Source organism: Phoca vitulina, unplaced genomic scaffold (assembly GCF_004348235.1).
Source record: "Phoca vitulina isolate PV1807 unplaced genomic scaffold, GSC_HSeal_1.0 scaffold12, whole genome shotgun sequence".
Taxonomy (NCBI): domain Eukaryota; kingdom Metazoa; phylum Chordata; class Mammalia; order Carnivora; family Phocidae; genus Phoca; species Phoca vitulina.
The window spans coordinates 27,036,489-27,060,382 of NW_022589715.1; the positions used below are offsets into that span (position 1 = coordinate 27,036,489).

Genomic DNA, 23,894 nt, shown 5'->3' on the forward strand with positions numbered 1-23,894 from the left:
TTTTTTTTTTTTTTTACAAATGAGGAAACCGAGTTCACAAAGAGGTTAAGTAACTTGCTCAAGGACACATAGCTAGTTAAGTGGTAGAGTTGGGGAATTTGAACACAGGTGGTCTGGCCCTAGAGTCCACACTTTTAGTCTAAACACTGTGTTTGTAGTCTTTCCAGCGTTTAAACCTGTGCTCTTAACACCTAGACAACACTGCCTCTCCACGGAGGGGTCAGGAAATGCACAATTACAATTTATAGTGTTAGGAGCTAAGATAGTGAGAAGTACTAGAAAATTTCCACAAACTGTTATGGGAATTTGGGAATGGGGATACCAGGAAAGGCTTAAAATTGGGGCACTTGAAGGGAATCAGGAGTGCTGAATTGGTTGACCATGTTAATGGAGTAAAATGTACAAGGGGCTTCTGCAGTTTGATCTTCAATCATCTCCCCTTTTGTTTCTTTGATACTGTCTTTTATGACAGTTAGTACTCAGGATGACCATATAATTTAAAATCCAAACAGACATTTTCAAGAGTAAAATAAGAAGCCATTAATAATTGTGCTGGGACAAGAAGCATAAGCCGGTAATGTCCTGGGCCATGCATTTATTGATTAGTGGTTAGATTATGGCTGTCCAGTGGCATCTTGAATTTCCTTTTATTATTTTGACTGGTGTGTAGTTACAGTTATGGGATGCCTCACTTTTATTTGCTATGTGATTTCCATAAACTTGGTATTTGCATTATCTTGTATGTGAGAAGTGATAGCAGGATGATTATGATTCTGATCAGAATCCTTTGGCACCAAGATCTTGGGAAAGCCCTATTCCAGGTGGTTCCTACAGGTATTTATTCATTGGAGCTGTATACGGTTGAGCATCAGGGTTTGAGGAAAAGCAGAAAAGGCCACTGAACGAGACTCCAGAGCACAAACACTAAGGGTTATTATTCTCCATCTCTTGATAATTGACTGCTCTGCTGCTTATCAAGCAATATGATTTGTTATGAGGTTGAGAGAATCTGAACAAGGAAGAGATTTTGAATGAAGATGTAATGTAGAGAGGTGATTGTTCTTAATTTTTTTGCACCACAGGGAGCCCACAATTAGTGATAGGAGGGGCCAAGTACCAATGATCATCTCAAAGGGTAAGAGGGCATCACCTATGTAAAGATGGGGTGCTGATGAGGGGCATTAGTTATAGGGAAGAAAGTGCATGGGTTAGTTCAGGGAACGGCATAGTACAGTTTTGTTGGAAGTTACAAGCGTGTGGGCTGTGGGGGTGTGGTAAGAGATGAAACTAGGGAAATACATAGTGGCCTGAGCAATAAGGCTCTTGAATACCTTGCTAAGGAGTTCACATTTTATCCTAAAAGAGTTTTGGGGAAGATGTCAAGATTAGATTTGTGTTCTAAAAAGATCAATTTGGTGCCATTGTCAAGAATACAAGGTGGGGGGAAGGGTAAAGAAGGTGGGTAAGGAGACCAATTTAGAGAATGTTTCAGAGAACTCGTTGAGAAATGGGAAGGGCCTGAGCTAAGGCACTGAAAAGGCAGAGAATGGGGTCATGAGGGAAGATCACAGGAGAGACGTCGGGGCAGGTGTTGCCTGGCCTTGCAGTATGAGAAAGAAGATGATCCCAGATCTTTGGTCTAAGTGGCTGGGTTTATGGTGATGTCACTCACCAAGACTAGAAATAGAAGGGGAGATGATATTAGGGGAGAAACAATGGATCATCCCTCCCCTGAAATTCTCTCTCCTTGCCTCAGTGGTACAATTCTTCGCTGGCCTTGCCTCAGCGGTACAATTCTTTGCTGGTTCTCTTCTGACTGTTCTGGCAACTTCTCGGCACTATTTAGTGGAGTTTCTTCTTTGGCAAAGACATTCCTGTTAGCAATTCCTCTAAGGCTGGACCCTGGCCAACTTTGTCATTAAACTCCACCTCTTCTTGACATTTAAAAAATCCTGATAGTATCTTGATACTATCTCGATATTATTTATTATTCATATCCACTACTACCCTTGGGCTAACGCCACTCAAGTCTTTATTCTCGGTCCCATTGTATAAATCCAAATGCCTACTCAGCATCTCCACCCAAATGTCCTATGTGTTCAGACTCAACATGTCCACACCAAGCCCTCTTTCCTTCTGAAACCTACTCTTTACCCTCTCAATGCTTTCCTCTCCCACATCCCATGCAAATCAGGTCCTAAGCTCCTCACTACAAAAGAGTTCTCAATTTCATTTACTCTTTTCCTCATTCCTACTACAAGAATAAGTGAGATACAGATAAAACACATACATAAGCTTGCTACTTTTGTCTGTAGAAAACTTTAATCCCATAACCTATTGCTGATATGAAAAAAAATCCACTCTTGTCAGATTCTTTCCCTGTTACTTTCCCTGTCATGCTTACATCACAAGGGATGTGGGTCACTTTGCATTCCTGTACATTACCCCTTTGCTAGAAATGTCCTTGTTTTAACTTGGTCACCTGACAAAATCCTGCTATATGTTCAAGTTCAAGATCCAAAGCTACCACCTATATGAAGCTTCCTAAGGCTCTCTCATCTCGACCAAAATTAATTTCACCAACTCTGTTTCCCCAGCCCTTTGTCTCTTCTACTAAGCTGTGAAACCTTTGAGAACCAGGTACCTCTTGGGCATTTTGTAATTCCATAAGTTTAGCATAGTTTGAAAATTCTGCATTGAATTGGTGTTTTCTTTCCCCTAACCAGGCAGTTCTGCTCGGAATCTACAGAGGTGTCTTTTGTTAGAGGACCACACCCCCTTTCTCCTGGGGTATTTACCACTACCACCAGGACCACCACGAGCATCATCACCATAACCATCTGCCATTTGGGTACTCACATACCAAATACTTCCTGAAAGGTTTTAATCTAATATTATTTACAACACTTTACAACACTTCTGTGAAGCCAAAATGTTAATACCTATCTTATTGATTGGAAGACTGAGGTTCAGAGAGGCTAAGTAATTTTCACCAAGGTCACAAAGCTTGGTGAAAAGGCTGAGCTGGTGTTTAAAGCCAGCGATGTCTGATTCTGAAGTTGGCTCTCTTAAACCTTGTGCTTGAGTCTTGGTTCATTCCCATAAGGCCCCGGGGCCACATTTCATGCATGAGGTCTTGACAGAAAGGGGACAAAGGACTGTCCTAGCAAGTACCATGGCTTAGATATGTAAGCACACATGCTAGAGCCTGGTAACACTAGAGGGCAGTGCATGGCCTAGCTGACCTCCGCTCTGTCTTCTCCATGTCAGGTTGGGCTTTCCTACCACTGTCTAAAGAGCTCTGCTTGGTGTCCATTTCTGAGGTGCCTGCTGCCTCAGCTACATCCTCACCATCGAGGAGAAAGGCCATCATTATGGGGCAGCTTTCCTTGTCTTCCTGTTCAATCTTACCACTTATTGTGAGAGGGAAAGACCCACATCAAAATCACCTGGGAAGCTTTTCCAAAATAGACATGCTTGCCTCGGCCTCCTCAGATTCTGATTTGGTCCTTGGTTGAGAACTACTGGTTGAACCCATTCATTCCTAAGGTCTACAATTTCCACTGGCCCTTATCACTGAAACCTTCTCATTTCTTCCAGACAAAATGCTCAGATGTAGTCCAGGGGTGCTAGGAATCAACATCATTGCCATGTCTTACTCCACCCTGCAGTCTTTCAGTCAGGGGTTCTCAACCTGGGTGGTATCATCTCATAGCAAGGCATTCAGAAATAAATGTGGAGGCATTTATTTATTGGTTATCACAATGACCAGGAAGGCTAATGGCATTTCCAAGGTAAGGATCAGAAATGCTAAGCATCCTACAGTGCCCCATACTGAAAAAATGTCCCACCAACAATGCCAACAGCACCCTCACTGAGAAACACATTTGGTATTTGATTCAAGATTTGAATCAGCCTCCTCAATACTCGGGCATCCTCTTGACCAGCTGCTGCAGTGTCCCGGGGGCTGTTCTCCCTTGCCAGCCTCTCATATTCCCTCATATTCCATAAACTATGGAAAAAGATTTTCTTAGTTTTCAGATATCCATGTAATACAAAGGTGGCAGGGGTGCTTGTCCAACCTCCATTTCTGCTTTCCATGAATCTAATTTCATTCTCTGCCCGCTAAGATGTGGGAGGAATGGGGAGGGAGGAAAAGAGCAGGAGCCAGTCACTGCCTCATGGGCGGATTTGAACTATCACTTCTGACAGTAATCCCAGGTTGATGAATAAATACAAGATCTCGCTCAAAACCAACCCTTTCCCATCAGTCTTAATTTTCTTTGCCCTCTCTCAGTGACTACTCCTTTCTTGCTTACTCAGGCCAAAGCAGTGTATAATTATAGGTTTGCAGTAAAGGTTTTTAATGCCCACCCATATCTGGCTTTCCTCTCCTTTTAGATACACGGGAAGACGGAATTTTTCACCCTCTTTCCATAGGGTGAGGCCAAGTGACTAGTTCTGACCAAGGGGTTGTCAGTGGAAGGATGCGTATCAACTCCCACTGGAGCATTTCATCGCCAGTGAGAGACCCTCTGGCGTTTTCTTCCCTTGCCGCTGTGATGCTGGAAGCTGGTGTTAAGAAGGCATCTCCAGCAGCTTGGCTCCCAGAACAACTACCGTGAGCAGAGCCCCTGCTGACCCCCATCCGACATGCAGAGCAGGCAGAGATTATAAACCAAGGTTTAGACCTTTGTTGCTTCTAGTCACAGAGATTTGGGGGATTGTTTGTTACCACAGCATAACTTAACCTATCCTGATTGATTCAACGTTCTTTTGCATGTTTAGATATTTTTCATCTTTGTGCGTAGATCGTGAGTCAGAGTGGCTTGGGTTTGAGGCTGAGTTTCACCACGTAGAGTGACCTTGGCTGACCTTTCTAAACCTCAGTTTCTTCATGTGTCAAATGGTGATCATGACTGTACTAACCTTATGTGGTTGTAAAGACTAAATGGGGTAATACAGGGAAAGCGCTTAACCACAGTGCCTGGCAGGTAGCAAGGGCTCAGTAAATGTTACTTATTATTTTTCCTTATTGTTGATCTAAAATTGACTTTACTTGCCCCCTACCCCAAATCCTCTAGGAGCCTTTAGCTTTGGCTGCCTCGAGTCCTTCTAATGTCCTTCTCCCTAAAAAGGAAATAGTCTGGGACTGCTTCTTGCTTCTTTTATATCCTTTGCAGCTCCCAGAATGGGACATTGCTTGCAACTGACACTGTGTTATCCATATCTTTAGTTGAGTACACACTTGTGATTGGAATTGAAAAAGCATTTATGCCAAATGAATGTAAGTATCAGCCAAGCTGAAGAAACCTGATTACTTTTTTCAGTATGAAACTGGCATGTCTGGGAAACATGTCAGGAAATGTCCAAATATCCACTGTGTCTTTTGTTGCTGAGTGATCACTGGGAAAGGCAAAATCCAGTTCTCTTGGCCACACATCAAAAATAGACACACATTCTAAATTAGCAGAAAGCAAATCCCATTTGCATTTATGTGACAGCCAAGTCTTGCAAAGGGTTGCCAGAGTTTGTTTCTGGACCTCTGGGAGCCCTTTAACACTTGAAGATAATTACAGGTTATCTTAGGACGGGCGCCTTCCTCCAACACTCCTGGATTCTATTCTCAGCCTGACACTGAGTTTTACCAGGTCTCCATAGCTAAGGAAACTAGAGGTAATTACTTGGCTGACCCAGACAGAAATACAAAACAAAACACTTAGCCTTATTTATTTTTATTTTTGGCCCACATGCCAAACCTTCCAATTTGTAAGCAGTTCTACCAACTATTACCTAGTCTAATAAGTCCTCTCCAAACCTGGAACCTAACTGGAGAAACATTTAAAACCAACCATAAAATCCATTTCAATACAAGAAGAGAAAGAAAGGAAGGAAGGAAGGAAGGAAGGAAGGAAAGAAGGAAGGGGGAGGAAGGAAGGGAGGAAGGAAGAAAGAAAGGAAAGAAAAAAGAAAAGGAAGGAAGGAAGGAAAAGAAAAGAAAAACAAAAAGAAAAGAAAGAAAGGAAGGAGGGAAGGAAGGAAGGAAGGAAGAGGAAGGAAGGAAGAAGGAAGGAAAGAAAAGAGAGATTCCTGGCCCCTGAGAAACTTTTTTTTTTAATGATGCCTTTTAGAATTATTATGGTAGCATTTTTAAGATACCTTGTAATGGATCTTTGTTTCCTTATTCAGAGCTAATTTTGCAATTTCATTTCTCGAAGCCCTCTTCCTAAGTATTCCTGAAAACAAGCTACCTCTGTTTCAACACATCTACAGAGTCGAAGTTCCTTTTTCTATCAGATTCAATCTGAACAAATTAACAATTTATTGGACCTTTAAGCGCATCTTCATCAGATATCCTGAATGTACCTTAGAGTCCTAACCATCAGTTAACCCCCCAGATCTCTGAAGGATCTCCGTGGGCTGCAGGGGGTTGGAGTCCCCGAAACTTTCAATCAACTATAGCTGATCTGACAGCAGAGCAGTAGCTCCTCAATTAAATAATGTGGACTGCCTTATGTACCATCATTTACTGAAACCCTGATGCAGGGATTTTTAATTCCTGGAATCCACCCAGTTCCTCTAGTTGGACTGCTATGTGCTTCTCATTATAACCCAACTACACAGGGCAGCAATGAGTGGAAAGAGCAAGGCTGGGAGTCAGGAGCAGACATCGTCCTTGCGCAGGTCCTTCATCCAGTGGGTTGAACAGAGGGTTAACGATTTTCTCATCTGTAAACTCGGGACACTAGTGCTTTGCCTTAGCTACCGAGCAAGCTTGTCTTCGGGGCACTTGTGAGAATGCGTAAGTGGTGGGAGACTTTAGTTCTGACTCGAATGGTTTCTTCTGTAAGTCAGTAGTTGGGAACCCAGAGGTATTTTCTCAGGAAAATGATACCATACCCGATGGTGAAATTTCCAGTCTAATGCTACAAACATCTGTTTAATGACCACGTCCCTGGAGAGTAACACAAAGCAGTGGTCCTACAGATCATCACCAGTCCGGGATCATCTGATTGTGGTGCTAAGGGTGGAATTCTGGGTGAGCGGCAAAATGGGGTCCCCTTGTGTGGGGAGAAGAGAAAGAGAAAACTGGAGCTGGACAGAAAGGAAGTAGCAGAGGGAGGAGTTGGGGGCTCCAATGGGAAAGGAACCCACGCTGAGCCTGTGGAGGGCCTTTACAGATATAAGGATATACCGGGTGGCGGGCTGTGGCTTTGGAAGGTCCTATCAATAAAGCTATTCAGTGCTTACTGTCCTCTCCACCCCACTGTCTCCTCCACTCCTCCTGCTATTGACACCATCTATTTTTGAAGTCTTTAGGACGCACATGAATATAGCCAGCCCTTCCCCAAGACTCATGGTGGAGAAGCCACTTTTTCCATTTATGTAACTAATCGTTCTCTACAAAATAGACCACTATATGATACATAAACGTATAGTATCATGACAGAGGAGCCCTGGGAAAATGGAAAGCTACATTTATATCCATGGGTCAGTCAACAGGGTGCGTTAATCTTAGAGGACCCCTGGAAGACTTCAAGGAGGCTAGCTGCTCCTTGCCTGTTTTTCTCTGGATAGAACCTTCCAAATCTGACTTTTTCAATCCCTGATTGAATTCCCAGCAATCTACTTTTCCTGACTGTAACCAGAAAAGCATGTTTAAATGAACATGAAATTCCATCAGTATAAAGCCTTGTGAAGCCCAGTCCACCAGCCCCGTCGCCAAAGCCACTAATAATGCCCTATTGTGTTACTGTGGTAGTCTAGGTTATCATTATGAAGTTTTGCTCCTGGTTGAGAAAACATGATGCTCCATTAAATGCATAATCTGGGTTCTCTCCAGGCCAGAGATGCATCCTGCTAAAACCTGAAATGAGCTGACTTTTAATGTCATGGAAAAGAAGAGAACCATTCACTGAGAAAAAGGGAGTTGAGGGCTGGGGAGAAGAAAGGTGCCCTGGGATCCCTTAGTTTCAGCCTGTAGACAGTGTCTAGCCAGCCAAAGTATCTTAGATGCCCAAGGAAAAAGTGAGTCAGCATTCTTTTCCCTTCCACTCTGCTGTGGTTGGGTGCTGGACAGCACTGTCTGAGAAGGTTCTTTCTAGGACAGAAGACCATGTCTTTAGGGACGACCACAGGCCTCTTTGCAATCACTGCGTTTTGGCCCATCCCCCAGCTCTGAGTCCGGCATTCACACACATCAGCCTGGATTGAGACCGCAAGCTGGAAGTGTGCAGACCATCAAGGGCTAGCAATTTTTTCATTCAGCATGAAAACACCTCTCTCTTCAAGCTGTGGGACAACTAAAAGAAGTCAGAGGAGTCCACCTAAAAATAAAGGTAGGTGCCTGCAAAGGGGCCCCCATCATTTCTTTCCTGGAGCATGTTTGGGTCCCCAACGCACTGCAGAGTATCCTATGATGCATTTAGAAATTTACTCCAGGATTAAATATAAAAGAAGAAGCAGCCTCTATAATCATGTGCTTGGAGCTCAGCATGCTAGTTAGAGACCCTCCTCACACTTGAAACAATTCTTTAAAAACTCAAAGTAACTTGTTTTTGTTGAATATAAGAGTAACATATGCTCATAACAGAAAACTTGGAAAGTTCAGAAAAACACACACACACACAAAATTAAAAATCTTACCTTCTAGACAAATACAATTATATATTAGGTAAATCAAGAAATACACGTATGTATTTAGCTTTTTTACAAAGGTAGCATCGTAACGTACATAATGTCTGTGCTTGTATTTTCACCTAAGGGTAGATTATGAGCACATAAAATATGCATATTCAATACTATGCTATACCATGCTTTACTTAATAAATCCACTATTGTTAGATTTAGGTAATTTTCAGCTTTATTATTATAAACAGCACTGCCAGGAACATACATATAGTCACTTGTTTGAGACCATCTTGGATTTTTCCTTTAGGACATAGAATTGCTAGATGGAAAAGTAGAACCCCATTTCTTTTTAAAAGCATTTGATACATGTTGCCTAATTACCCCCTTGTCTGCACTATCCAATACAGTAGCCACATGTGGCTGTTTCAATTAAAATTAATTAAAAATAAACAAAATAAGAAGTTCACTTCCTTGTTTACACTACCCACATTTCAAGCTGCTCAAGAGGTACCTATGGCTAATAGACACTAACTGGCCAGAGCAGGGATAGAACATTTCCATCATCACAGAAAGTTCCATTGGACATCACCAGTCTTGAAAGACTACATAAATTCATATTTTCCTTCGTAAGACAGGAAAGTGCCCACCTCCCACAAGTTGGCCAATATTGAATATTGTAATCTTTAAAAAAACCTTTGCCAACTTAATAAAAATTACAACTTGTTTGATTTTTTCATTTCTTTGATTACTAGTGAAGTTGACATTTTTTGTTTGTTTATTGTTCTCTACTGTGCTCATCTTTTTAAAACTGCTTTTTATATATTAAGGCCAATCTTTGAGGAGTAATTGATGTTACAAAAGCTTTTGTAACTTTTTATTATCTTTTATCTCTGACATTTTTTTCACTTACGGAAATGGAAAACTTGAATATATTTAAGTATTTTCATAGTTTTCTTTATTGCTTCTGTCCTGTTTTAAGAGCTCTAAACCTAAGATTACAGTAATAGTCATTTAAATTTTCTTCCGGTTGTTTCATCCTTTCATTGTAAACATTTAAATTTTCAGTCCTTCTGGAATTTATTTTGGTGTGTGGTGTAAAACATAAACCTAACCTTTTTTCTTTTCCCATGCTACCAACCATTTGTCCAAGAATTTTTTTTTTTTTTTTTTAAGTAGGCTCCATGCCCCAGCATGGAAACCCTGAGATCAAGACCTGAGCTAAGATCAAGAGTGGGATGCTTAACTGACTGAGCCACCCAGGCGCCCCAAGAATTATTTTTTAAAATAACAAATTAATTCCCCACCAACTTGAACTTCCACTAAATACTCTCATGTCCCTGGATTTCTTTCTAGATTTTCTATCCTGTCTACCTGTTCTTTGGCCTTTACCATCCTGGGTGGAATAATTTGCCTTATGATACATTTTAATATTTACAGGTATTTCTTCATCATCTTTCTCTAAAAATGCTTTACCTCTTTTTACCAGGTTTCTGTCTCTACGATAAACTTAGAATCATTTTGTTAAATTCCTCTCACCACCAAAATAAATTCTTTCAGAACTTTGATTTAAGAGTTCAATTCAATTCAAATTAATTTGGGGAGAACTTGATTATCTCTACAGTATGGAGTCACTCCATTCAGGGACTTGGTGGTTCTGTCCATTTTTTCAAGTCTTCCTGTGTGTCCTGCTCAACTGGCTTTTGGGAGGGTGGGCGGGGGGAGGAAAGCACCATGATGGGCACCTCTGACTGTTTTCAGACACAGTCTCTGAATCTGTGAGCTGTTGCTCCCAGCCACTAGAAGTCACAAAAGAAATTCCATTTCTTAGTATTGGAGTATATTTTCAGTATCCACCTTCTCATAAATCTCTAAGAAAGAGTTCTCACTTTTCATCCAAAGAATCTGGAGTTCAAAACAGCCCTTACGGAAAAATCAAACTCCAGGGGCAACTGCAAAGCACATTTGGTGTCTCGCTGGCCAACTTATTTTGCAGGCCTCTTTTTCCAACTCCCAAATACTTTCCAGTCTGTGAAACTCATCCTCCGCCACTGTTTCAGCAAGCGTCTCTCCTGGCACCAGAGAGCTCACATACTTTTAATGCGCATGGATCTTCTCCGAGGGGCTTTTTATTGTTGAAGCTGGGTTTTAGCAGATAGCATAAAGCTTCCTTGAATGGCTGTGGCTTGGCAAATCTGAGGGGACTTGGGAAGTGTTTAATTGGTCAGAGTTCAGCTCTCCGTTGAGCAGAGACCTGAAGCCTAGCCACCATCCTTTTTGGTAAGGAAACCAGGGCTCCTGCGCCTCCCTGGTAGCCCACCAGTGGAATTACCAAGAACTTGAATCCGTCTGAATCAGAGGTCCCAAGCCCAGGAGGGGCGGGCGGGAATGTATCCACAGGGCACTTTTGGCAACGTCTAGCCACAATTTTGGTCGTCGCCAATGTGAGACTGGGGGGCTAGGGCGGAAAAGAGAGGGAGCATGGAGCCGGCTTACTGGGGAGAGGCCAGGGATGCTGCTAAACATCCTACAATGCACATGATGGCCCCACAACAAAGAATTCCTCAGCCTAAAACCCAATAGTGTTTAGGTTGAGAAATCCGCCTTCTGTTTTCACTAATTGCCCAGTCAGCGTGCACTGTGTTATTAGGAACAAAGGCAAAATACACTATGTAGGACAGCATGTGGTTTTTTTTTGTTGTTGTTGTTTTTGTTTAAAGACATGACTGACTTTTCAAAACCCACTCCAGCCGCGCCTGGAAGTTCTACCTCTCCAAAGCACGCCCTTCTCACCAGGTTTCTAAAGCAAATGGAAAGGATTCACAGAAACGTGTTAGGTCAACAGCATCCTCACACTCCCTTGCGTGCTCCTCGGTCACAGAAAGCAAGGCGGAAAGTAGGTTTTTCCCCGAACCAGCAGCGACGCCCCTGCGGGCTCGGGCAGCGAAGATGGGGAGGCGCACTCCGCGACAGAGGCGCAGCGCGGGGCCGCGGCCACCCCCCGCGGTCCCTCTGGGTCCCCTGAGACGCGCGCCTGTCCCGAAGCGATGCTGTTAACAAGCCCAGCCCGGCAGGGAGCATCATCAGCTGAGCCTAGGATGCAACAACGCGAGACACTTACTTGTCCAAAATGAAGTACAGGTCAAATCCCCCGTAGCAGGCTGGACCCCCTTCCTCCCTGCGTCCCCCTTGCCCGGCGCAGATGAGCACAAAAGTGGCCAAGGAGAGACACTTGAAGCCAATGCCGAGGGCTTTCTGCTCCACGGTGGCCATGACCTGCAGCCCAGGGAGAGGGTAGGGTCCTCTGCTTCCCACGCGCCTCGAACTGGCCAGGACCTTCAGGGACGCGCCATCCGAGGGGCCCTGCTCGCGGGCCCTTTATTCCCCCTCGCGCTCCTGGAACTCCCCGGAAGCAATTGTCTGGAGGAGTTCAAGGTTTTCCTTCTGGTTTCCGCTTCGATTCTGTTTCTAGGTTTCAGGTTTCAAGAATCCCAATACTGTACTCCGCTTTTTTAAAGGGGCTGCTCCTGACTCGGGCGGCGGACCCCTCCGGAGGCTCCGCTGACGTTTTGCAGTTTTGAAGCAGTTCCGTCCCGACGCTTCTTTGTCCCAGCTTTTAAATATTATGGGGTGGGTTTTCAAATTGTTCTTGGTTGGGAGAGTGCTTTGCCTTTTCTCCCTCCTCTCGCCCCCCTCCCCCGTCTCATTTTTGGAGGGGGGCGGGTAGAAAGAAAGTTCAAAGGGTGCCACCTTGTGGCCGAAGATGGCGAAAGCGCCCTTCGGGGTTCGCGCGAGTGCGGCTGTGCGTGTTTTCTTATTCTTTTCTTTTTCTCATGCACCTTCCCTTTCTTTCTCCAGTATTTCTTCCCCATTCCTACTTCTCGCTCGCTCTCTAGCCTTTTTATCCCTGCCCTCTCCTTTCCTATCCTGTATCTGCTGATAAGGTCGCTGTAAACATTTGATGAAAAATTACTTCCTCCAAGTACCTTGGCTCCGACCCTCGGGCTGGGACCTTTGCACCTTTGTGCAAATGAAGTAGAGAAGAAGGGGGTCTTTGTGATCTGACTCATGCCAGCGACCTTACTGTACTATTAGTACAGATCATAAAAGAGTCTGTTGGGGTCCAGTCTTGTGGCTGGACATAAACAATCCCAAAGAAAAGGTTGCTCCTGGCATGGAACAGCAGGGCATTCTAGATTGTCTCCATCTCCAGATTTTAAAGATTCTGTGAGAAGTTCTTCTTTACAGCCTGTGAACTTTGACCTTTTTCACCCCATCTTTGATTTAGGACAGAGGGAGTAAACAGCTTACAAGAGTATGGACTTTCCAAATCATTTGGGACCAGCAGGGGAGTCCTGTGCTAGCCTCTCTGAAGTGAGGGGTCCTCTTTAGAGTGGATCCAGGCAGGAACTCAGTTTCAGCTTCATAGATCTTCCACCTGGGGAGTCCTCAGTGCTCCATTTTCCAGAGTTATTTCTCCAGACACATCTTCCCCTCATTTGTAATCCTCTAAGACACTTACTCTCCAGTGTGACCATCCATGGTGGTTTTCCCCCACCAGCTGTAACATGGAAACCTAGTGTCTTGGAATGCTTCATTAAACAATCATTTTGTTGTCAAATAAGTTTGGGGGACTCATAAAGCATTGCACCAGCCTGCCTCCAAAAGGATCCTCAATGTCCCTTCTTTCCTGGTGTTAACACGCCCCCACACACTGAATAACACTGTTTTGTGGGCAGTTGATGAGGTATGACAGAAATGATGATGTGTGACTTCTGAGGCAAGGTCATAAAAGATACTGTGGTTTCCTTCTGGCTCCTTGGATAACTTGCTCGGGGGAGCTCATTGCCCTGTCAAAACGTCACTTAAGCAGCTATATGGAGGCATCCATGTGGCAAGAAACTGAGATGCCCCACTGATAGCCAGCCACGTGAGTGACTCACCTTGAAAGTGGACCCTCCGGCCCCAGCCAAACTGACAGATGACTGCAGCCCTGGTCAACATCTTGACTACAGTCTTGTGAGAGACCCCAAGCTAGAAATACTCAACTAAGCCAATCCCAGATTTCTGACCCACAGAAATTATAAGATAATTATTGTTTATTAGTGTTTTAAGCCTCTAATATTGGGGGTAACTTGTTATGGAATAATAGATAACTAGAAAATCCTATTGTCACATTAAAGCTTTGAGAATTTCTTTAAAAAAACGTTTAACTGTATTTTCCAGACTTACTTGGCCCTGAAACTGTTCTTGTCAAACAACACCTATTGACACCTACATTTTGGGAATTACTGCTCTCAGGAAAAAAATAATTAGGAGGAGGTTAAAATACTCTAGACATAGTCTGTGCAACTCTTGTTTTTCCATATCTCTGAAGTAGAACAAAGCTATCCAGAGTCAATAACAGGGACAGAAGAAACTCTTGGTGTAATAGCAACATGATGGTTCAACAAGTCTGCAAGAGGAGACATTATCAGTTTCTTTGAACTGGCAACATTTTCCTTCAGTTGTTGGGATATAGAAGCCTTATAATTAGTGCATGTAGGGAAATGGGAGAGGTGGATCAGTCAGTTGAGGCTGGAGGAGAACTTGGGAAGGAGAGTCTTCATTGGGTTCCTGCTAACATTTCCCAGATTCATGTTACAGCTAAGAGATGCCTAAGCAAACTCCTCTGCCTCTCAAACTCAAGTCAGTGGAAGAACGATATAAACTGTGATGTTGGGGCCATGGATAAAAATTTCGGAAGATGGAGAAGTGCAGGCAAACTAATCATGTACGTGGAAGTGTTTGAATGGTAATCTGGAAGCCAAGGTAAGGGTAAGTTTCTTGGAGGAAGAAGCAGTCAAGAGTGTCACAAGCTGTGAAAGTCAAGAGCATAAGCCCCAAGAAAACCCCACTGATCTGACACGTGTCATTGTGTCACCAAGGAGATTCCAGTGAGGTAGTGCTGGTGGGTGTTGGACTGCACTGGGTTACTAGGAAGGGGAAGCTTCTCCTTCAAGAAGTAGAGAGGGTAACTTGTGAATGTTTGAATGTTTTACATTCCGTAAGGAAGGATCCCAGGATACTTAAGGATACCAGAAATTTCAAATGCCCTGCCCTCCAAAAGATTGGAGAGTTTGTCTTACTAGACTGATTGTCTTAAGGGTTTAGTCCTGCACTACTGTTGTAACTGAATTTTCCAGATTTCCTTCTTTGAGATAGAAATTGTTAAGTATGACCTGCCTGTCTACCAGCCTCCAGTGATTCACTGTCCCATACTTGCCCCCCACCTCCAATATGTGACTGAGCCCCTTTTGTCAAGCTGTCAAAAAATTTTTTTTCCTGTCTTGGTAACGTTCCATGTAACTTTCAAGAGTTTCAGAGGGCACTTAACCATTTGTCTGGGTTCTTGACAAAAGTTCTGGAAAATGCTCCAGATAACACAGACTACCCAAGAAAACTTGGGAAATTCTTTCCTTAGAAATATTTGTCCAAAATAGGGACAGAATACAGACAGATCTGACACCTTCTACCAAATTTTGGGTCAACCAAGTAGGTCCAATGTTTGCCAGGTTCTTGTAGGTCCTACTGGTCCGTGGACTTTGGTGGTATCACATAACTTCCTAAGGCAAAATAACAGTTAGTAAAATAGTCTCTTTTCATTGTCATGAGATTTCCTTCGTGCTTGTCCTCCGTAGGACTACCATTTGCAAAAGGTCAAGGCAGCCTTCCTACAAGGAATTTATCATTCAGAACAACAAAGTTTCTAAAGAATCCAAATCCATTGAATAGTGGCTTTTGGTCAAAAGAAAAGCAAAGGTACTAGTCATGATTTTAGGCCCAAGGGCAAAATCATAGTCTAGAGCAAATACCCTGATGACATCTCATAGGCCAGGTTATTCACAGCCTCAGCTCAGAAACACTCAAAGCTACACTGAATCCAGTATCCCATTAATCGCCCACCCAAAGCCCAGCCCAGACTACCTTGAAGATCAATTTAATCCAGTACCTCCCTTGAAATCCTGTTGACATGGCTACAACCCTACTCTGATCAATTCAGAGCCCTGAACAAAAATGAGCTAATTTCATATCTTAGTTAGTGTTGGCCCAGGGACAGATCCTGTTTAATCTGGTTTACAGTGAAGCTCAGCTAAGCCTGCAAACCATCATAATCCTTCCTAAATCACACCCAAGCCCAGCATGAAGTTTAATCACCAATCCACTCTTAGCCCAATCCAGCTAGAGTCTAGCCAAAACTCAAAGCCTAACACAGCAGGCACAACAAGGAAGACACATTCCTATAAGGTCTTAACCAAGAGAATAATCCATAATTCATGCCAGCATATCCTGAAAAGAATCTGTCCCAGATCTCTCATAAGGGCTCAAAACCTTGCTGAACAAAATCTTCATTTCATCTAGATCAGAGATCAGGCCAATCCAACCCAGAACCCAGAAGAGAGATAAAATGGACCAGTACAGTCCAGGGTCTTGACAAGCCCAGAGCTTACAAATGCCCAATGGAAGACTATATCAGACAACGTAAAGCCAGCAAAAACCCAAGCACAAGACCAAGTAAAGCCCTTTTCTGTCCAGTTCTGCTCAGCCCTGGCATATTTAAGCATATTCAAGACCAGGGTCTTATTCAGAGAACCCAGACCAATTTATAACTGAAGATACCAGACGAAATCTACCTAGGCCTGTCAAGCCCATAACTCCTTTGACACTTTTACTATGTGTCTAAGTCCCAAGCCAGACAAACCCGTAGCTCTCAAAGTGTGTGAACATGATAAGAATATTTGGAAGGGGTACCAAGAAGGTGAGGGCAAAGAGGTTTACTCACTCTGTAATAACCAATGGAGCTTTTTCAAGATACCTATATCTGTAGAATATCAGAAAGAGATGCGGGGATTTCAGGGACACATACAATTTCACAGACCACACAGTCTTACAGCGGCCAATTTCTTTTCGCTCTTGCTTCACATGTTCATCTCTGATTAGATTTATTGTAGAATTAACGGTAATTCCCATAAACTGTTTTGAGTATTAATCAGGACAGCACACTAATAGCATAATTGCACACAGGCTATCTGGGGCAAAGCCATTACTAACCAGGTGACATTACTAACAAGATATATGACTTGTCCATAACACAGCTTCCCATCTGCAAAATGGGGTTACAAATATTACCTACTTCATTGAGTTGTGTGGTTTCAATGAGATAATGTGTGTCATGGGTAGTCCTCAGGAAACACACAATAAATGTTGGCTTTTATTGTTATTGTGGGATTCTGGGGAATTGCTTGTGAATTTCTTCTAGAGATGAGACGAATAAATTTCGAAGAACCACTTTCAGGGTGTTTGATTTTTCTACCACCAGTGAAACAAAGCTGTTTCTGTACCATGTGCATTCACATTATGAACTCTGAGAAATGCAAAGGTGAAGATTCTAGCTCATCCAGGAACTACTGGGATTTGAAGATTTCCTAGGATACATGCAGAAAACAAACAGAAAACATACTTTGGAGCTATCAAAAATCTATTGGCAGCAATACTGTTTCTGCTAGCCAAGAATGCTAGATAGCTAAACTCTAAAGAAATGTCTGAGAAAATGGTTATAATCAGTGATGCTTTTTCTTCTGAGGCTGGTTTTTAGATCTAATGTTATAATAATTGAAACTTCTTTCTGATACTGTTTTTTTTTTTTTTTAAGATCTAACAATCCCTAGAAAAGGACCTTCCTTATTTTTCCTCATTAACTCATTCATTCATTCAAAAATAGTTTTTGGATATCTACTATAGGGCAGGCCCTGTGCCTACACTGAAGATACAAAGATGAATAACACATGGACCTTGCATAATTTACTTGGGAGACACAAATGCATAAATAGGTATTGATACAATTTGGTTAACCTCTCTTCTAGAGGAAACTCAACATGTCCCTTCTACCCCACCATGCCAATTCTAAGGAGAACTAGGTCTAAAGTAATGGAATCCTCAGAGATGTACTGTTGAACTACAACTCTTTGAGTTGTCCCAGGATGTGAATGAGTTAAGACATGACAAATGTTTCTTCCTGCTGGTAATGAGATACTCCTTCCTTAAGTAGATCCAAAAGTGATCAGGGAGGATCCCATGACAAAGAGACCAAGGTCTGGGCTGCTTAAGGAATACCCAGGATCCTTGTTCCTATTCATGATCCATCACAGATCATCAGGGTACAGAGGGCTTGGGGCAGAGCTGTAACTAGTAACTCTGCATTTACCTCATGAGTTTGCCTCTGAGCATTGACTCCTTAAGGAAACGCTTGGGAGACCTGGGTTAACTTTCTGGCATAGGTTTTCAGGCTCAACTGAATGTGTGTCCAAGATAGATGTTTAAGAAGTAGGCTCATTCTGGAACCTCTAACATAAAAACATTTGCCCTTACTGTGGCCAAAGTAAGAGTGGAGAAGTCCTATGTCATTCATTGTGAGAGGGCCTCTCTGCCCCATGGGATCAGGACTGATTCCTGAATCTAGATAAAACTCCTTTCAAAATAAGTTGAGCTCAAGACATGGATGGTACTGCTTCCCAGGTTTGTTTTCTTTTCAATCATATTTGTCATCAAAGATTGAGGACTGACCTGCTCTGAAATCTTAATCATGGTCATAAATTTAGACACTTAAAATGTGAGCTTAAGTCAAAAAAGATAGCGAGGTCAATCAATAAACACATAAAATGACTAAGAGCCCCTACAGCATAGAATTATCACCTTCAGTTGAAATGGAGGAAAAATCCAGTGTAATTGTTACAAATCTAAGAGCTAACGAGGAAGAAATAAAACTCATTCCCAGAATACTGTCCTCTAGAAACCAGATTTGCTCAGAGGCAGAAGGAAATCAGGTGGCAGATAAGAAAACTTTACAAGTTGGTGTCTCAAAAACAGAAACTATAAAATTGAAGTATGGAGGGAGTTTATCATAAACTTAATAAGTAATGAGATCAGTTTAAAATGCTGTTCTTAATCATGTGGTTAATCTAGGGACTGTGGGAAAAGAGGGGAAAAAAAAAAAAGGAAAGGAAAACATCCAAATCTGGCAAACTGTATGCATATATAGTAGCATTTTTGGAATACCTTTTCCACACTTTGATAGTTCCCCATAAATCAGGTTCTCCTAGCGTAAAATTAAAACAACAATAACCATATTTTTTAGTCTTCATCACTGCTATAGTTCAGATATATGTTGAATTGTCCTACCTGTATCTTTATTAGGGTTACTTCCTCCCTCTCTGAGAAAGTTTTCTCAAACTCTCAAAGTTTTCAATATTTCCTCCTTCACTCTTAATTGATACTGCTGCTTCATTTTTATTTGGAAAATTAGAATCCAAAAGAAGCTTATATATGTAATTCTTACATGCAGGAATGATGCCCATGCTGAAGAACCTTTGAAGCCATGAGTGTATAAGTGGAAGTTATGAGTGTGCTTGCACACCACCCTGGGCTAGTGAAGAGAATGATAAGAAATGAGGGTCAACAGCAATTGCACTACTAGGCATTTATCTAGAGGATACAAACATAGTGATTCGAAGGGGCAGCTGCCCCCCAATGTTTATAGCAGCAATGTCCACAATAGCCAAAATATGGAAAGAGCTGAGATGTCCATCGACAGATGAATGGATAAAGAAGATGTGGTATATATCTACAATGGAATATTACTCAGCCATCAAAAAAATGAAATCTTACCATCTGCAACGATGTGGATGGAACTAGTGGGTATTATGCTAAGTGAAATAAGTTACTCAGAGGAAGACAAATACCATATGATTTCACTCATCTGTGGAATTTAAGAAACAATACAGATGAGCACAGGGGAAGGGAGGGAAAAATAAAACAAGACAAAATCAGAGAGGGAGACAAACCATAAGAGACTCTTAACTATAGGAAACAAACTGAGGATTGCTGGAGGGGTGGTGGGTGGGAGGATAGGGTAACTGGGTGATGGGAATTAAGGAGGGCACTTCATGTAATGAGCACTGGGTATTATATGCAACAGATGAATCTCTCTTTCTATATATATATCCTGTTGGTTCTATTTCTCTGGAGAACCCTGACTATACACCAACTCAAGATAAAGACAAAGAGAATTCTTAGGATGACAGCAAAGGGACATCCCACGATGATGGTGGTGCAGATGGTTTAGAGTGCTGCCAATCCAGATAGGAGGAGAACAAAGATCTCCTAAGAGTATACTGCCAAAGGGGAAGAAAGAAATCAGTAGCTACCTTGTTGTAATTGACACAGGGGAGCTAAATCTCACCTTTGAAATAGAAAGTCAATGGAAAATGTTTGAGATTTATGAATCAAAATAGATTCAGTGTGTGCATATCATTTGGAAACATGGCAATGTGTAAATGGTGGAATTAGCTAAATTGTTGAAAGGGGATGGGGACTGGGAGCCATGGAGGTTGGTGGGGCAAAAAACAGGGACATTGCTATATGACTTTTAGACAATTTGACTTTTAAATGATGTGCTTTTATTATTTTGAGTAAAAACTAAAAACATTTTTTTAAATGGGATGCTTCAGATTTTGCTAAAGATTCTGTAAGTCTGTTTGATTCTATTGGACTATTAGCATGGTGTGATGTCACGTTTTCTTTGAAAATAACAATCATATGGACTAGATATCCATACACTGAGATATTTATAAAATAAAGTTGAAAAAATTGAAAAAGTTGAAAAATAGAGCACAGAGCAATTTATAAACATAAAAGCAACAAAAACCATATACACATGTGTATCTCATGTATATATAGTAGAAGCAACATAAAACATTAAAAAGCAACATAAAAACCATATATATACATACATATTATAGGTATCCATAGTATATATGACTATGTATATGATTTTTAGTGTTGCCCTCAATATTTAGAAATTACTGTTTATTTTATATATGTAAATAAGTAAGTACACACACACAAAAACACACCCAGTTGTAATTAAAATGGAAAATAATGCCTAACATTAGAATGATTTCAAAAGTTAAAAAATTTTGGATCATTATCAAAATGGTATATTACATGGCTGTTAAAAATAAAATACATGAAGACTGTGACACATGAGAAAGTGTTCACGGTGCATTATTACATGAAACATTGAGAATGTATGTAGGTTATCATGGCAAGTAGGAAAAATACTCATGTGGATAAGAGTGCAAAAGTGAATTTTACAAATCAAATAGTTCAGGAAACAAAAAATCAATTGAAGGAGAGATGGTGGATGTAGTTAGTGGCAAGTTAGCTGTGAAGCTGTAAAGGGACAGTAGCTGGGCTAAGGAAGGTGGAGGTGGGAGAGAAACTCGCCCACCTGCAAGGCTGAAGGAGGTTTTGTGTTTGCTTGTTTGTATGATTCTTTATTTTAAGTTGGGAGATTGCTTTGGTTGGTATTCAGGACTGAGGAAGGAATAAGGGAATGTAGAAGCTGATAGTCTGGGAGGGAGAAGGAGAGCGAGGGAGAGAAAGAGAGAGGGAGGGAGATGGGGCGAGGGAAGGAGGGAGGGAGAGCAGGAGGGAGGGAAGATGGAGGGAGGGAGAGAGGGAAGGGGGAATGAGGGAGGGAGTGAGGGAGGGGGGACTGAGGGAAGGGGGGAGAAGGAGGAAGAAGAAGGAGGAGAAAAAGGCTACCAGGGAGAGAGATGGGGAGAGAGGTGGTGCTGGCGTGAGGAGGAAGGTAGCATTCGGAGCACCGAAGCAGAGGTTAGCCTGGGCCAAGGAAATGAACTAGCACATGGCGGGAATTCTACTAGGGGGTCACCGATGCTGTATTTCATGTCATACTCACAACAACTGTGATTTTGACATTATGATCCTCATTTCATGAGTGAAAACCTGAGGCTCAGAGAGGTCAAATAACTTTCTTTAAAAATCTGTGCGCCTGTAGGCAATAGAGCTAGGATGGTTTCTCGCCTGTGCTCTTTCCACCTTGTGACCTTTTGAGATGGCAGAAGGAATGCTAAGAGGGAAGTCCGTAAGAGGGTAACAAAGTCTCCAAGAAAGTCCGTAATAGGGAAGAGGAGGAATTGAAGAAGTTTTGAAAGATTAAGTTTAAACAGGATAATCCTTTTTCTGTGATTTTCGGCCACTACTTGAGTTCCTGGGAAAAAGCTTCCTGGATTCCATTCATAGCGCAGTGGTTGCCTAACAAGGCGCTGAACTTCAACGTTTCTTTATTCTACTGCCAGGACGTGGGTTTTTGTATTGTCACTTTACAGTCTACCTAAATGTCTTCAATCATTTAAATGACTGTGTCGTGTTTAGGTAAGTGGGTGATGAAGCTTCTTCTTTTGACTTACGTAAGTTGAAGATTCTAGAATGCAAATGGGGTTGCTAGTTTCATTACTGTAAAATGACTTCTGCAGAGCAGATATACAACAAGCAGAGAAGGGAAGCATCCCTTGAAAATAAGTGCTCTAATTGCATTGGGTTTCCAAGAATGTCAATGGGTTCCTGGGAACACCCCCAGACTCTGAAAGGTGAGGCCTGTTGGAGTCTGAGACGCTGCAGATCCCCGACTCTGTGGGGCCCAATATGCCTGCCCATCAGCCTGTGCCTCTCAGAGCTTGTATAAAACAAGAGAGGTCAATGCAGACTTCTGAGAAATCAGATTTTCAGAGTGCCTCTTGAATATAGCAGTATGTTTGGGGTCAAAGACTGTCTACTAGTTGAAAGCCTTAAGGGTCAATTCAGGCCATCTGAGGCCAGGTCTTCCTTTAGGAGGAGTGGCAGGGAAATGCACATGCTTATAGAACTTGGAATAGCTGTCCTCTTTCAGCTCCTGGGAAAGTGGCTGTGCGTGTCCACTTCTCCCTGAGTTGCCGCCAAAAGAATCCTGTTTCCTTCTCACGTTGTGGCCACCATCCTTCTCTTTGAAGGAAAATGGCGGGAGAAGGAGCTGAGCTAACACTAAAGCCTCTGTCAGAGGGTTTGGACAGTGCTGGTAAGAGGAGGCGGGACCAGAACCAGGAGTGGACTGTGGTGGGTCGGGGATGAAAGAGAAAATTAACAAGTGGCAGATTCTCTGTCCACCAGGCTCCTGCATGAACTTCAGTGGCCAGTGGAGATAATAGCATTGGCCAGTGTTCTGGTCATCTACTGCTGCAAAGAAACCACTCCAAAATGTAATGACTTTAACAGAAATTGATTATCATGGCTCACAGTTCTGTGGGTTCACTAGGGCTCAGTTGGACACCTCTAATTTGGGGTCTCCCACATAGTCACAGCAAGATATCTGCTGGGCTGCAGCCGGTGAAAGGATCAACTGGGCTAGACAATCGAGATGGTCCATTCACATGACTGGCAGTTGAGGCTGGCTGTCAGCTGGGAGCTTAGGTGTACATGTGTCCTCCCCAGGTGGCATGGGCTTCTTGGCGACTGGGTTCTCTGAGAGAGTGGTTTGAGAGTGAGCATCCCAAGGAACTCAGGTGGAGGTGGCAAGTCTTAGAGCTGACCCTCAGAATTCTCAGAACGTTTCTCCTTCCCCTTCCATTTCCCCTTCCCCTTTCTTTTCTTCTTCTTCTTCCTCTTCCTCTTCCTCTCCTCCTCCCCCTTTTCCTCCTCCTCCTCCTCCTCCTTCTTCTTCTTCTTCTTCCTCTTCCTCTTCTTCTTCTTCTTCTTCTTCTTCTTCTTCTTCTCCTTCTCCTTCTTCTCCTTCTCCTCCTCCTCCTTCTTCCTCTTACCACAAAAGAAACACCTGCTTTATTAATACAACAGCAAAGGAAAGGGTTTCCAAGTTCTTAGAAGAAAAATAACATGAATAGGTACCATGTGCTAGGTGTTACAAGATTAAATGTCCACATTGATTGTTCTGAGAGCTCCCCACCACACTGCAGATGTCTCATCAAGGACAGCTGCCCTCAGAGCTTCTGCCAAGAATAGGTTTCTCACTGAGGTAGTTTCACAGTCGGTTCCTCAATTTCTCAAACAGAAGACTGAAAAGGTATCAGTCCTGTTTCAGAAGACTTATAACATATCAATTTGGAAAAGAGAGGCTTGTTTCTTGAATTCAAGCAAAATCATGACCCAATCTATCAATTTTTCTCTGCTCCAGTCTCCCAGAGTGCTCTGTGAATGAAGATTCCTTTTCCATCCCTACCGCGTGTCTGGGTAAGAGGAGAAGAAAGGTGGAGCGGTGCCAGGGCACTAACAGGCACTCAGATGGGGCTCTGTGCTCCACTCTCTCTGTGCTGGCGGTACTAGGCATCTTTTCTGGCAGCTGTGGCAGCTTGGTGGGAGGAAGAGGCTACCCA

The 23,894-nt window shown here is 42.6% G+C and overlaps 1 protein-coding gene across 1 annotated transcript in view; it reads right to left on the reverse strand.

The window, feature by feature from the left end:
- The window catches only part of ANTXR1 (ANTXR cell adhesion molecule 1), a 217,337-nt gene extending 204,771 nt beyond the window's left edge, over positions 1-12,566 (reverse strand). Inside the window, exon 1 of the mRNA XM_032410814.1 lies at positions 11,750-12,566. Coding sequence (XP_032266705.1) covers positions 11,750-11,901 — 152 coding nt within the window. The 5' untranslated portion in view covers positions 11,902-12,566. The remainder of the gene's footprint in view (positions 1-11,749) is intronic.
- Positions 12,567-23,894: the final 11,328 nt, after the last annotated feature.